The 15,693-nt window shown below is 34.5% G+C and overlaps 1 protein-coding gene across 33 annotated transcripts in view; it reads left to right on the forward strand.

Moving 5' to 3' along the window:
- Nucleotides 1-7,177: 7,177 nt before the first annotated feature.
- Nucleotides 7,178-15,693, forward strand: part of LOC149252728 (kinesin-like protein KIN-7E, chloroplastic) — a 370,076-nt gene continuing 361,560 nt past the window's right edge. For all 33 annotated transcript variants that reach the window (XR_016266978.1, XR_016266981.1, XR_016266983.1 and 30 more), the window contains exon 1: nt 7,178-7,971. Coding sequence is in view for 9 of the 33 variants with exons in the window: in XM_089459767.1 (XP_089315893.1) it covers nt 7,673-7,971 (299 nt within the window). In the remaining 24 variants the exon portion in view is untranslated. The remainder of the gene's footprint in view (nt 7,972-15,693) is intronic.

A 15,693-nucleotide genomic window follows, 5' to 3' on the forward strand; every position in this document is an offset into this window, starting at 1 on the left:
CAAAGGGATGCATGAGAAAGCATTGAGGATGCAAAGGATACCATCTTAATTTGCCTGGAGATCAAAGCTTATGGCATGTGCGATGCATGAGGGGAATGACCATGTCATCCCCCTTCTTTAATGCTGGGAGAGGTAGTTGAGTAGCAGGCTTTCCATTTGTTGACTCATTTTTCCATGCCCCGATAAAGAAAAATGTTTTTATTTTAAAAATATATAATATATATTATTATCTTCTTCTTTTTTCACATAGGAAAATCTGGGCAGATCAACTTTGAAGGGAATCAAATCCCGCAGGCCAGACTATGAGGGCCTAACCCCAAGGGCATAGAGGAGAATTGACCCTGTAACCTCCTGATTGGCGAGACACTTCAACAAGGACTCGACTAGTTAAGCTAACCCTTGGGGCTTCATATATATTATTATCTAATCAATATATCTATATATATATATAATTAATTATAATTTATTAGTGTATGATTAATAAAAACATAAAATATAATATATAAATTGTAAAAATAATAATAAGTTTAGGTTTAGTGAAAGTATAATTATGGTTGTAAAATAATGTTAATATTTTCTTAGAATTATAATTTTTGAAATTTAATTTAGTTTATATGTTAATTTTTTTTTTTAAATGTATCTATTTTTATAATTTATAATTACATGTGATTATTAAATTTATCTATTTTTTATTCATTATAACACGAAGATATTGGCTTACTTTATGGGGTGGGATTGACCTTGAATTCGTGTCTTTTATGATCGAAGTGAGGTTACTTTCTTGCTAAGTGAGTGGACAAATTATTAATTTAAAATTCGATGTGATTATTAAATTTATCTATTTGTTGTATATTAGAGCAAGGTATTTTTCTTGGGATGTTTTTTTAGGGTGGGTTTTTATTGTTGAGTAAGTTGATTGATTTTTATTATCATTGTAGGTAAACAAATTTATTTATTAATATAGATTTATTTTAATCATTAATCTATTAGAAGTAAAGAAGAATAATCTACTAGAAGTAAAGAAGATCCAATTTTATTATATGCAAATTTCTTTGTAGAATGCAAAACTTGAAAATGATTACACTTCAAGATATTTAATCCCTTCCAGTGCTTGATAAATTACTAATTAAGGTAGATTTGTAGTAGGTTTTTTGTCTCTCTCTATATAGACGATGTGTAATTTTTTATTGTTTAAATTGTATTTTTAAATAATTTTTTATTATCAATATTTTACATTAAAAATTGAATGAGTTACACATTTTCATCTTATTAAAAAGTAACTAAATTATTTTGCCTTTATTTTTTTTATTTTTTATTTTTTTTGAGCATTGAAATATTTACTATGGTAAAAATTATCGCACACATCATGTACATATATTATTTAACATAGATATCGAAATATTTTATTTATTATTCGAAGACTGAAAGTAAAATACCCAGAAACCAAGTGAGCACAATGAGAATGCTAATGCTTTTAATTAAAACTAACCAAATATGTATAATCATTTATGTTTTTATTATAGCTAACATTATTTTTTTCATTTGAAGTATTTTTTTAAGAGACATTTGTCAACTCCAAATTGAACATGGACAAAATTACACATCCCCTTATGTTTTTATTATAGCTAATATTATTTTTTTCATTTAAAGTATTTTTTTTAAGAGACATTTGTCAACTCCAAATTGAACATAGACAAAATTACACATCCCCTTATACTGGATTTGTGAACTCAATTACCACCTATGTAGAATTTCTCCATTAAATTACCACCTACGTAAAATTAGCTAGCCACCCCAATCTCGTTTAGAGATTTCCCCAATTCTACTTAACCTGCTACACTTCTCTAATAATTAAAAATAAAAAATAACCATAATTAGAATATATACAGATAAATTAGAATGAATGCCTATTTAATCATGTTAATAATAATCCTAAAATTTTCAATTATCAAATATAACCTTTTATTACTAGATTTATTGTTATAATAAATTTACTATTTTAAATTATGAATTGTTATAATAAATTTACTATTTTAAATTATGAAACCGTGTGTTTTTATTGCAAGATGAATTATCATACAAATACTTCAAAAGATTATTGTTCATTAATCTTAATTATTTAAGAATTTGATATATATATGTAAAATTAATTGTTAAGAAAGTGATTATATACCTATATAATGATTATTATTTTCTTATAAAAATATGTTAATAATTTAAATTTGAATTATCATAATATATTTTAATTAATAAAATTAAAATATTTAGAGACTTCTCCAATTCTACTTAACTTGATACATTTCTTTATTAATTAAAAATAAAAATGACTAAAATATATAACTAGAATAAATACCTACTTAATCATGTTAATAATAATCTTAAAATTTTCTATTATAAAATATAACCTTATTACTAGATTTATTGTTATAATAAACTTACCATTTTAAATTATGAAAGCATGTGTTTTCTTGGTAAGATGTACCATCATACAAATACTTTAAAATATTATTGTTCATTAATCTTAATCTCTCTATATATTATTTTCTTATAAAGTCATGTTAATAATTTAAATTTAAATTATTATAATATATTTTAATTAACAAAATTAAAATATTTGGAGTTTCCCAATTTTATTTAATTTGTTATATTTTTTTAATAATTAAAAAGAAAAAGAAAAATAAGAAATAATCAGGATTAAAATATATACAGATAAATTAGAATAAATAGCTATTTAATCATGTTAATAATAATCTTAAGATTTACCTTTTTTTATAAAAATATGTTAATAATTTAAATTTGAATTATCATAATATATTTTAATTAATAAAATTAAAATATTTAAATCCAATAATATTTTACATTTATTAATTCATAAATTAATATATATATATATATATATATAATATAATATAATTAAACATTTTAAATTATATAAAATATTATTTAATATACTTAAATTTTTTAAAAATTATACATAAATCATGATAAAGTTAATTTATATTTTATTACGAGCTATTTAATGTCTATATAAAGTACCTTTTTTCTCTCTCTCTCTCTGAAAAAATGTCTATATATAATATTATCATGTTACGAATATATGCACACATAGTTTAATCATCTACAGATTAGAAGAATAATAAATAATATAATTTATAGTTTAATGCTATTGAAACGTTAGTGAACGGTCTTATTTACGAGATTTTGTTTTTAAAGGCCTTTTAGTTGTTGAAGTTGACTCAGTTAATGCTTAAATCACATTCACATACATATGGAGACAAACTACCATGTGATCCTTGTTTATAGGAGACATATTAAAGATATCGATAAAATGAAAAGAACCAGCACAGCTAACAAAAGGTTTTTATAAAATCATGAAAATGTTGTTACCTAAATTCCAATAATGTCTTTATCATTTACAAATCACATACAGATATTATATAGTACAATGTTACATGTTTTATGGTACAAATGTTGTATGTAATTTTATAATTTATGCTGATGATATTTCTTTTTATATTTTTAAATATATATTTTTATTGAGTTGAAACAAAGTATTTGAAGTGTTTAGAGTACAGTTATAGGATTATATATATATATATATATTTAGTTTTGTATTTGTAAATTAAAAAATATTATATCTTTTTATTAATGATTTATGTATATATAATTAAAATTTTTAGTTTACAATTTATTTTGTAAATGATGGTAAAAAGTAGTAAATGTTATAAGTATTTTTTATTTATGATTTTTTAGTCCCAAAGTGAGATGTACAAAAATTCTTTTATGTTACTTAGAAATATGGATATTTCACTATTTTCATGAAATAATATCAAATAAGTACATGTCAATATTAAATGAGTACATGTTGGCATTAGTAGCTCTTTTTTGGACAAATCATGAGTAGTTCCATTTTTCTCCTCAAAAACATGAAAGAAAGACAAATAATCAAATAGAGTGGAAACTACCAGTTGAAAGATTGCCATATATTCAAGTTTAGAATCTAATTATCACCCTTGAGACTGTTAATTACAAGTGTCGAATCACCCATAATTAATGACAACATAATGGTTTTGTATTGGCGAATCTTAAAAGAATAAAACATAACTAGAAACTCAACTCTATTATTTTTACCCTCCTCTCCGCTAACTTTGAAATAAGTAAAAATATTCTCAGCTGTATATAGTACTAAGCCTAATCCACAAATGCCTTTTTCGCATGCCCAATAGAAAAAGGCCCATGCCCAACTTTGGTCATATACCAAAGGATCCACCTTATGAGAAGTAAGATCCTTAGGAGATGCTTACATAATTGCCATTGACACAACATTTGGAGGAAGATATTTGCCTTCAAAAGTAGCTAAGTTTTGAGGTTGCCAAATGCACCAAATGACCATTAGAGTAAGATCTCAAAAGGGCTTCAACTCTGGAAAAAAAAATTATACTGTTTTTAAGGACTCAGGGGGTGGGTTTTGATCCACTTATATGTACAGAGATCTGTAATTTAGTCTCTCTCTGTGCAACCGCAAATTCAACCACTACCAATATTTCTTTAAACTTACAAACACTAGTACACAATGTGAAATGACAAAAATGGGAAGAGTAATGCATGATATATCACAATATACATTAAAATTAAAAGATGAGTTTGAAGTGAAATGTTTTTTAATTATTAAAAAAATGGTCATAGATTTGAATTACAATATAATTGTATAAATGTTGAGTGGGTTAATGTAGTATAATATGATTTTAAATTCTTATGTGTAATATATTTCCGGTTTATTTTTAACACTTTTGTTTATAATTCATGTTAATTATGTTTGCAATTTCAAGTTTTTTTTTTTCCTTTTCAAAAACATTATTAAAAGAAGGAGAAATGAGATTTTATAGCCATAAAGGCTATTCCAACATTAATATAAATGTATTCAATTATTGTTTCACCCATGTACCTACCCAATAGGTCTCATGAAAAAGGAGAGGAACACTAAGAAAGCAACCATACCTACCTTGTAAATATTCCACTACTATGTTAGTAAAATCTCCTCTCAACTACTATGTTAGTAAAATCTCCTCTCATCCTCCTTATCTTTATAAATACAATGTTTTTTTTAATTGAAACATATATTAATAGTATACAAGAAAGTCATGAGTACATTATACAACACAATAATGCAATCTAATATAAAAACTCTAAAACCAAGGATTCAAAAAATTCCAAAATTGTGAAGAGTTCACTTGCCAATGAAGCCATACTTGGGGATTTTTCTACCAAACCAAAAAACTTGCAGCTATAAAGCTTATGAATTGGTCTTGTAAGAACATTATTTTGCAAAACGTAAAACCATAGATTTCTAATGGAACACAAGCCCACTATCAACTTGTTGCTTAACATTTGCATTGGATTCCATAATGGATATATATATATATATGTATGTATAATTTTGATAGATCTAATAGAGACTTTTAGGAGGGATGCCACTAAGCTCCTTGCTAGACTCATAATCAATTGACAATGCATGTTGTGATTTGTAATGAGCTTCTCAATTGCTTGCCTTGCATGGCCATCCTTGCTTTTAGTTATGCAATCTTTATTAGTTAAGCTCCAAGTTGAGAAGACACTTGATTATTTAGTGATAAATTGGTGTCTGTAGATCCTTAGTTTGATGTGCAATCCTTCATTGAGCCAAATGAAGATTAATGATTTGACAAAGTGCATAATGGTTAGTGTGTCAATGACTCTTTATGTTGGATGGAATAGTACCAAAGACAAGGTGAAAACAAATCACTCTACGTTGGATGGAATAGTACCAAAGACAAAGTGAAAACAAATCAAAAGCCACTCTTTAGGCTTGTGGCATTCCAAGTCGCGATCTACTAAAAAGAAGAGTCCAAAATGCAAAAACTTGTTGAAACCTAATGATGAAGCCTATGCTATTAAGTTAGATGAGAAACGAAGTAAAAAAAGAACCATACAAATCCTATTTTTATTAAACAAATCCTTTTGCCATTCCTTAACTCACTCTATAAGTTGAATTGGATGAATGAATGAAAGAAAAGTATAAGGAAAAAAAATAATATATAGCTTGCCTCATCTAAATTAATATGCCATGTCATTTGCCTTTTTAATCTAACTAAAAACTAGCTATAAAATTTAAATTAAAAAAATTAATAAAAAATCAATGGGGAATAGAGCCACCCATTTTGACTTAACATCATTTTTTACTATATTGTTTATAACATAATTTAGTTTAAAAATAAAAACACTTTTTTTTTCCGAAGAAGAAAATTCATAATTTCTATTAAAAAAAATTACATACTGTTGATCAGAATAAAAACACTTAACCACTTAACAAACTATACTAAAATTTAAATTTCTCACAATTCACCGAAAATTTAAATTTCTCACAATTCACCGAAATCTGTAAAGAGACACACCTTTGCACTGGTTAAATTATAATTAAAAAATCTTAGAAACGTTAAATGATAATACAAAATCTTTTAAATTATAATCGATTTTAACAAATTAAACCTTTAATATAAAACTGACCTTTCACCTTAATTATTAATAAATACATTAAAGTCCTCAAATATTTATTAAATCACGTTTCCCATTAAAATTATAAACCGCCCCATACCTACCCCATATAAACATAATCAATTTTCTACAACTTCATAACCCTTTTATAAAAGGAGGATAACACAAAATTGCTATCGCATTATATGGACAAAAGAAAATAAAAATAACGCACTACCCCCAAGTTTTGACGAAATTATTCCGACGGCGTTACCTTATTAGGTGGTAGTTCAACAACAATCTCATTGACTGAGAGGGCCACACTTATTAGGCCAGTTGATTCTTTCTTTGTTGATTCTAAAAACTGTAGTGCATGGGACCATGGGCGAACTAACCTCATAACGACAGCTCTAAGTACTCCCTCATCTATCTTGTTAGCAGCCCCCTAATCTCCTCGTGCCAAACACCCCGCGAAATAATTAATTCTGATGGCAAAAGATTAGCTAAATGCAGTCATTATTCAATGTTTGAACGGAGCACTCCACATTTATGCCTGAAAGGGTTTCTCCCCTAAAATCCGTGCACGTGTGAATTTCCCGGCCGAGTTTACTGCCGCCGGTTGCAAGCGGCAGACAAATATCTTTCGACAAGCACTTTCGACCGATGAAATAGGCGTCAAGAAACCCGTTCCCCTCCCTGGGTCCAACGTTTTCACCGCGCTTCTTCCCGCTAGTTTCCATGTGACCTTGGATCGCATGCGACCGGGATCGTAAATTGTAATGAAGAGCAAGCCCGCTGTAAGTGATCCAGGAATCAGCGAGCTGAGTGAGTGAGCGGGCAGGGCGAGGGCAGAGAGAGAGGCGGGCAGTCGTGATCAGGTCACGGCTACGGTTAAAATTTCTCTTTCGATCGTTCATCACTGATTGTTTTCTTTCCGAGCAGGCGAGCGTGCGAAGGAAAAGGAGAAAGCAGAGATGGATTGATCGGGCCCAATCTACGCCCCTCTGCACGATGCAGGTGGCGTAGGACCTTCTTCTAAGCAAAGCAACCGAATGCACATCCTTTTATACACAATCTCTTCCGAGTTTGCAGATTTTGAACTTGCATTCAGGGTTCCTCTGCTCCCAATAGAGTATTTTCGAGCATTTTCAATCTTTCCTTAATGGCGTCCAAGTCCAGTGCAAAGTACAGGAAGACGTCGCCATTGGTTCCCAAGTCTCCGACGTCGCCAGCTTCTTCAAATTCGTCTTCGCATGCCTCCAGCTTCGGCTTCGGCTCCGCGTCCAGGTCTACGGGACGGAGCTTGCCTCCCACTCCCGGCATTGGACGGAACTTGTCGCCTAGCCCGTTTGCTCAGCCCAGGCCACAGTATGGATATCCGGAGGTTCTCGCGACCGACAGGACGGATTACATGAAAGCTAAGGAGAGTGTTACCGTCACCGTTAGACTTCGGCCCCTCAGGTGATATTTGTTTAAAATCAGAAGTTCCTTTTGTCAAAATACCGGAATTGCATCTGATTTCCTTACAGTGCGTGTTCTTGATCAAATGTTTAGTGTTCAAATCTTCATGTTCATGTACAATGGAAATGATTGCTCAAGTTTAATTGACACTTGCTCATAGTGCGTGTTCTTGATCAAATGTTGAGAGTTCAAATCTTCATGTTCATGTCCAATGGAAATGATTGCTTAAATTTAATTGACACTGCTCATACTTACTGATTAAATTTCGAAATTTAAAGGAGATTGTCCATGCCTATATCATTTATGGGCAGGATGTCGAAATTCTCAGAATATTGCCCTTGCTTGATGATTATATTTTGAAATTTAAATAAAGATGTCCTTGAATTTTTCATGTACAAGTTTGATGTCAGAATTCATAGATTTTTTTTTCACAGTAACGGATATATTTATATTAATTATTATCAAAACGCTGGCTCTGCCCAGCTACATACAGAGAGTTCAGCCGTGGTAGTTTTAACATTCCCCAGATTCAAACCAAACCTGTTTACAAAATCATTCAGACCATAAAACGACATAACAAAACTTCCCAGAAATCCCACACTACAACTATATACCCTATGGAAAATACTAAGTATGCATATAAAAAAACATATCATCTGTCAATCAGTCAGGGGACGAAAGTACTCCAATTGGTTCTCATTCTCCTCCAAACCACGGTCCACAGCTGAGTTTCTTCCAGTCGGCCGGTTCTATCCCTTTGCTGCATTGCTTTTGCTCTCCTCTAGCAGATTTAGTAGAGTCGGAGGGCGGCCCCTTGCCTTCCTATCCGCCAACAGATCCCCCAATTTCATCTTCAGCTCAGCCACCTCATTTTTCACGTCTTGAAAATTCAGCTCCAATGTGGACATTCTTGCGTCCAAGCTCTTCACTGCATATGGAGTAGCCGAATAACTATCCACCAATCTTCTCACCGACGTTCTCATGGTGATACTAAAAAGGTGTAATTTGTCCCTCTGTTAATCTGCCCCTTGCGCATTCGTGCCCCTTCATTGGCTTTGGCATCAGCCTGGCTGTTTAAGTGCCTAAGAATGTGATGAGGCCTAATTAATTCAATTTTTTTTATCAGACCCGTAATCCTAAGCCAGAGTCAAGCTTTTGGATCAAACTTCTTGTCTAATTGGTCTCGAAGCTTTTTGATCATTAATGCGTGCCCCTTCGTTGGCTTTGGCATCAACCTGGCTGTTTAAGTGCCTAACAATGTGATGAGGCCCAATTAATTCAATTTTTTTTTATCAGACCCTTAATCCTAAGCCAGAGTCAGGCCTTTGGATCAAACTTGTTGTCTAATAGGTCTCGAAGCTTTTTGATCATTAATTCTGAGTCTCTCAGCACTAGAAGCTTTTTTATATAGGTTTCGAAGTTTTTTATCATTAATTCTGAGTCTCCCAGCACTAAAAGATTTCTTATATGGGTCTCCTTGGCAATTGACAAACCCATCCAGAGAGCATATAATTCAGCCTGATTATTAGTTGACAGCCCTAATCCCCAAGCATAGCTTTGGCTTATTGATTCATCGAGTTCACAAGGACCTCTCCCCCTCTTGCCACCCCCGAGAATTCACAGAATATTGCCAGTGCTTTCTGATTAAATTTCGAACTTAAATGAAAATTGTCGATAATTTATTTATGACGAATACTGTTCCTTTCTTCTGATTAAATTTTGAAATTTAATCACAATTGTCCGTGAATATCTCATTTATAATCAGAATATTAGAATTCACAGAATATTGCCTATACTTTCCGATTATTTCAACATTTAGAGGAAATTGTCTCTGTCTTTTTTATTTATGAGCAGATTGTCAAATTTCTCAGAATATTGCCTATGTTTTCTGATTAGATTTTGAAATTTAATGAACTTGTCTACTATTTTATTTGTAGGCAGAATGTTGAACTTCCTATTGCTCGTGCTTTCTGATTAAATTTCGAAATTTAAAGAAAATTGGCCATGTCTATTTTGTTTATAAGCAGAATGCTAAAATTTTCAGAATATTGCCCATGCTTTCTGATCAGATTGTCAAAGCTGAAGAAGCTTTTCCGTTTATTTATTTAGACACAGAATGTTGAACTTCTTTTCAGCATTTTGCCCATGTTTTCTGATCAAAATTTGAAGTTTAAAGACGTATTTTATTTATAAGCTGAATGTTAAGGCCTTGCTAAAATTGAATTATATTGCCATTTAATTCGGATATTTATATGATTAAATGTAAATGAAAAAACTCTGCACGTGTTAGATGCTGAAATTTAAAGAAATTTGTCAATGTCTTTTGATGTTACATTCATAATTTAAAGTGATTACGCAAAACTTTTGTCGATTTACTTTGAGGAGCAATGAACGATAATTTTTATTTATGGATAGAACAACACATGATTACAAGCAGATCACGAAAAAGCAGAGGTCATTAAATCTGAAGCCCTGCAAACAATACACAACTATCTGCGTATTACATGAATGCCAGAAAATATCGCATTGTAACAACTTTAGAGTCCACTCTCCTAAACAGAGGCAAATACACAAGATAGAGCAACATGTCATTACATAAGAACTGTTAACAGCAGCTTGGCTATATGTGAGAACTGCCAACAAAATGGAAAGTGTTGGCATTAATCCAGGGAGCTGGTAAGATCATGATTCAGATTTGTGTGAGGTGAATCAGGTGGACAGGCTGGAATGAACAAATAAAAAAGACCACTATTGACATTGTCTGGAATTTCATTCTCTCGAGTCTCAATACCCTTGGATGGATCTTTCAGTTCTTGGAGACCTAGCATCCCAGTTGGCAAGTTGATCTGTAACACCATTGCATGCATTAGAGGTTTGCATCCATTACATGTACGTGACTGAAGAATTCCATCAGATCATGAATTTTCTTTCAACACAGGTTCCAATTTCCAGTTTAATTGCTTGGGCTGGTTGTAAAAGGGCTAAAGACTACGCTGAACAGATTTTGTAATGATTTGGGAAACCACTTGAAGAACAAGTTGAAGGATAGTCACTGTGAGTGTAAAGTGTTGATGGCTGAAGTTATAGCCACATTATTTATGGAGTCTCCATTATGAAGATGGGTTCACCTTGGTGATTTGTAATAACTCCTGTAATGCCTTCCCTACCGGGGTTGCTCTTGGACAACCTGTTGAAATGTGATTTGAAATTTGCAAAAGGGTGTGGTGTGTCCAGAGTCCAGACATCAAGAAGTGCGGCCGAAGTTGTTTAGAACAGGTTTCAAAGATATGTTTGTGTCTATATCAGCAACCTGCTCAGCAACTATCTGTTTTTCATCAGAGTAAAGTGCATGTGTCCAGCTTCAAATGTTTGGCTTCAATGGCCTCTTTCATGTTACTATAGATGTATAATTGACATGCACTAGAAAGAGTTTGACTCTCAGAAATTCATCCATAACATTCAATTCAAAGGGTCAGCAGATTCCAAATATGATTTAGATGTGTTAGTTTTCTAGAACCCAGTTCACATTTAATGTCCAATAAATTTTCTCAGAACAGAAATAAAATGACTTCTTCAGATCTGAAATTCATGACAAAAGATGCACTGGGTTCCTAATTCAGTATGCACAGCAGAAATATATAATCAGCAAACCAGGCACATAAAGAAAATTCTTGACACATTTTTACTCTGGAAATCCCAATGTGGGGAAACCAGCAAACTTGGGATTTTGTTTCAGAAAATTGATTACAACAAATATTATTTTAGGAATTTACAGCGGCAATCTACCCAGAAATTTTCAGCTCTTTGACCCAGCAAATTAGCAGTATGGCCTGCTGGAAATTGGCCTGTATGGCCCAGCCAATTAAATCTGTACAACTCACTGGAAATTGGCTTGTATGGCCCAGTCGAATTGGCCTAGTAACTTGGCCCCCTTCAACCCAATCGATTTGCCCAAATCGGCCTTGCCAAATCCTTCTGTTTCTGCTTCTCTAAATTGATCTGTACAGCCTGGATAATTTGGCCTCCCCAAGCCTACTCATTGCCTCTGAAATTTGCCTTTGTGCAGATCACACTTTGCTGTAGCTTTGACTTCCTGTCTCTGCTGAATGCTCAACTCTTGTGCCAAATTGAACTATGCTCTCCAGCAACCTGTTTCCCTCTTTTATAATTTTCTGACCTAATCTCCAAAGTGAAGGAGAATTGAGATTGCACCTCCACACTTGAGATCAACTGTCAGGATATAATATTTTGTTGACCTCTTAACTTTATATAAATATGTAGCCAACAAAATAAAAAATTAAATTATTGATTCTATGCCTAAGGTCCAAACTTAGGAAATATTTAATTAATTTTGCTGTGAGAGAATTTTGGTGATTCACTGCATGTCATGGCACTTGACCAATGCAAAATCACCTTCCAAGTTACATTTTCAACACTCCCTCTTAGCGAGGAAGGTGTTTTGCACCACCCCTAGCTTATATCTCTGAAGAATACAAATATTCCCTTCATCAAAGCCTTGGTTAGAATGTCTGCTGACTGCTCATTTGTTGGTACATAATGTAGTTTTATTGTCCCCTTCTGAACCCAGTCTTGAATGAAGTGGTACCTGATCTGAATGTGTTTTGACTTGAGCTTAATACAGCCCCGATTGTCATAGTAAATCAGAGTTGGCTCCATTTCTTGGTCAAATAGCCCCATGAAAAGCTTCCGAAGCCGGATTGCCTCACAAGCTGCCAAACTGGCAACCATGTATTTGGCTTTAGTAGAACTCAACACAACTGAGGTTTGCTTCCTGCTGAATCAAGTAACTTCTCTTGATCCCAAGCTGAAACAACACCCAGAAGTGCTATTCCTATCAGCTGTACTGCTTGCCCAATCAGCGTTGGTGTACCCCTCTAACTTCACTCCATCTGAGTATATTTCAGCTCATATTCAATTGTTCCTCGAAGGTATCTCAACACATGTTTTGCAGCCACCTAGTGAACTCGATTTGGCTCTACCACGACTGACTAAGTGTATTAACTGCAAAACAAATTAGTTATCTATATAATGTAGGGTCCATTGTCTCTGATCTGGAAGCATCAATCTTCTTCCAGTTGGTCACTAGTGGTGTAGACATGGGTCTGCAATCCTGTATCCTAAATTGCTTCATAATTTCAACTGTATATTTCCCTTGTCTGAGGAAGAGTTCTCCATCACTTTGCCACACCTCTAAACCCAAAAAGCAGTCCATCAACCCCAAATATTTCATCTCAAACTTTGCTGCTAGGTTCCTCTTGAATTCTACTATGAGCTTTTGGCAACCTGTGAGAGATAGTCATCTAGATATAGCACCAAAATGAGGGGCTCACACTTGACCTGAATGCAATACAAGTTTGGGTCTCCCACTCTTGGTGAAGTCCATGCCTTGCAAGTAGTTGTCAATCTTGGCATACCACGCCCTGGGAGCTTTCTTGAATCCATATAGTGCTCTCTTCAATTTGCACACATGGGAATCCCTCCCTTGCACCTAAAAACCCTTCTGCTGCTCAATGTAAATCTCTTCCTCAACCACACCATTGAGGAAGGTTGTCTTCTGATGCTGGAGCATGAGGCTTGAAGACAAAAGACTTCGAATTTTATTCCAAAAATACAAAAAAAGTTTACAAGCAAAGGAGTGGGATCCTTTAGTTGTCACTTTACAAAGCTTTCTAGATAGGATTTGAGCTAGAATTCAAGAAGAGATCAGACGGCTGTCCAAGACGGGAAGTAGCAACAAAGGAGTCTGGATCAAGAAAGAAGAGGAAGAGAATGCAACTCTGGCATCTGCAGGGAAGCAGTAGAAGAGGAAGAAAAAGGACCTCTCCAAGATAAAGTGCTTCAACTGTGGGGAACTGGGGAATTATGCGAACCAGTGTCCGAGGAAGAAGACTAAGGGAGAGATGTCTGACTCCAAGGCATCGCCAGCGAAGGTGGAAAATGAGGTAGAAGAGGATGACGATTGTGCCATGAGTGCTCATGTACCTCTAGAGAAGAGGTGGGGAGACATCGAGTTGTAGTCAGGAGGACTACAGACGATGAGGGGCAGGATCCTTGAGGCACCCAAACTCTTGGATTATACTTGGCTACGGGAGCCCTGAAGTGAGAGTAGCAGGATGGCAGATGTCGGTAGAAGTGGATGCGGATGAAGTGGCAGAGAGTGCTATAGTGCAGTAGTCTCGGGCAGCGTAGAGAGGGCTATAGCAGTGCGAGAGGCACAAAGGAGGTTGCCCCAGTGCAGGATGGCACAAAGAGGTTTATAGCGGTGCGAGAGGCAGGGAGTTGTTGCAGCAACGCATAGGTAGTAGAGGGAGCACAAGATAGCGACAGAGAGAGCTTCAACATCAGGAGTGTTTCTAGCCTGACAGGGATGTCAGTAGTTGGGTGGATCAGTTACTTACTTCTCAGTAACTGAGTTGTAGTGCAGTAGCACAATGCAACATGATGAGAGGGGGTTGCAGTGTAGATGCAATGTTGGGAGAAAGGACCAGCAACAACACAGATGTAGAGGGAGCTGCCGTACGGATGCAGCAATGGCAGTGGCAGAGCCATGGGCAATAGTACATGATGTAGCAATGCAGAGGATGTTGGGCGGGGAGGCCTAGCATCAGCACAGGTACCAATGCCGTATAATTAGAGTGATGCTCAGTGTGGAGTATTACTAGAGCACAATCCTCGCTAAGAGGGAGTGTTGATTTGGGGTAGCATCAGATGTTATCTAGCCATGAAAATTGGTGGAAAGGCTAAAGCACATGAGATCTCCAAGACCCAGAAATTGTTTGGGCAGATTCATCCCGATTAATGAGATATTAAAATAATTAATATTTTTAATGGAGTTCCTAAATCTAAACTTAGGAAAAATAAAATATTAGTGGGTATTAATATAAAACTAGGTTAGAAGGTTCTAAATGACATGGATCAAGCCAAATCTAATCTTAGCTGTTGATTAGAGATGTAATCTCGGCTGTTGAAGGACCAATAGGAAAAGTATAAGAAGAGGCTTAAGGGTTAGTTGGAGAATACATCAGAGTGATTAGTCATTCGATTTTCTAGAGCGGCGTTTGCTAAGAGAAATCGAATCAGTGATCAGTTGCAGCGAGGGGCAGTGAGTACGAGGCAAAGAGGCAGAGATAGTGCCAAGAGACCAACATAGAAGCAGAGAGAGGCAGATGCTGGGCCAAAGGGAGCCACGCAAAGACAGAAGAGACTGTGCAGAGGCCAAAAGGGCTTGTGTCATCCACGTAGTGGCTGCAGGAGTGACGCAGAGGGCTGTAGAGGCTGCATAGTGCCTCAAAGGGCTGACGCAGGGGGTTCCGGGTTGATGTTGAGGCCAGGTGGGCTGACGTTGAGCTTCAAAGTGTGCTGGAGAGGGTTTTGTGGGGTAGACTTTTCGAATATTTGCTTCCAAATAGAGAGGTATTACTGCCAGATTATTTTCTCTGTCAGGTGAGCTAGTTTGGCACCGAGTTGTACTCAGAAAGACTGCATAATAAAATAACCCTCAAAATTGCTGCACTGGTTTTCTCAAGTTGGGTTTTTTCAGGGGACGAGTTGTCCAAAAATAACTGTGTCACTTGTGTATTTGTTATTTCTTTCAGCGGTTGATCTGTATATGGTTGAGACTGTATTGTGTTTATTTCAATATTTATATGTTTAAATAACTTGTTCATAATTAGCAAGTAGGCGAAATAAACCAGAGAATAC

The sequence above is a fragment of the Pinus tabuliformis genome, chromosome 7, assembly GCF_031772625.1.
Source record: "Pinus tabuliformis cultivar Carrire ecotype Pingquan chromosome 7, CPIR1, whole genome shotgun sequence".
NCBI lineage: Eukaryota > Viridiplantae > Streptophyta > Pinopsida > Pinales > Pinaceae > Pinus > Pinus tabuliformis.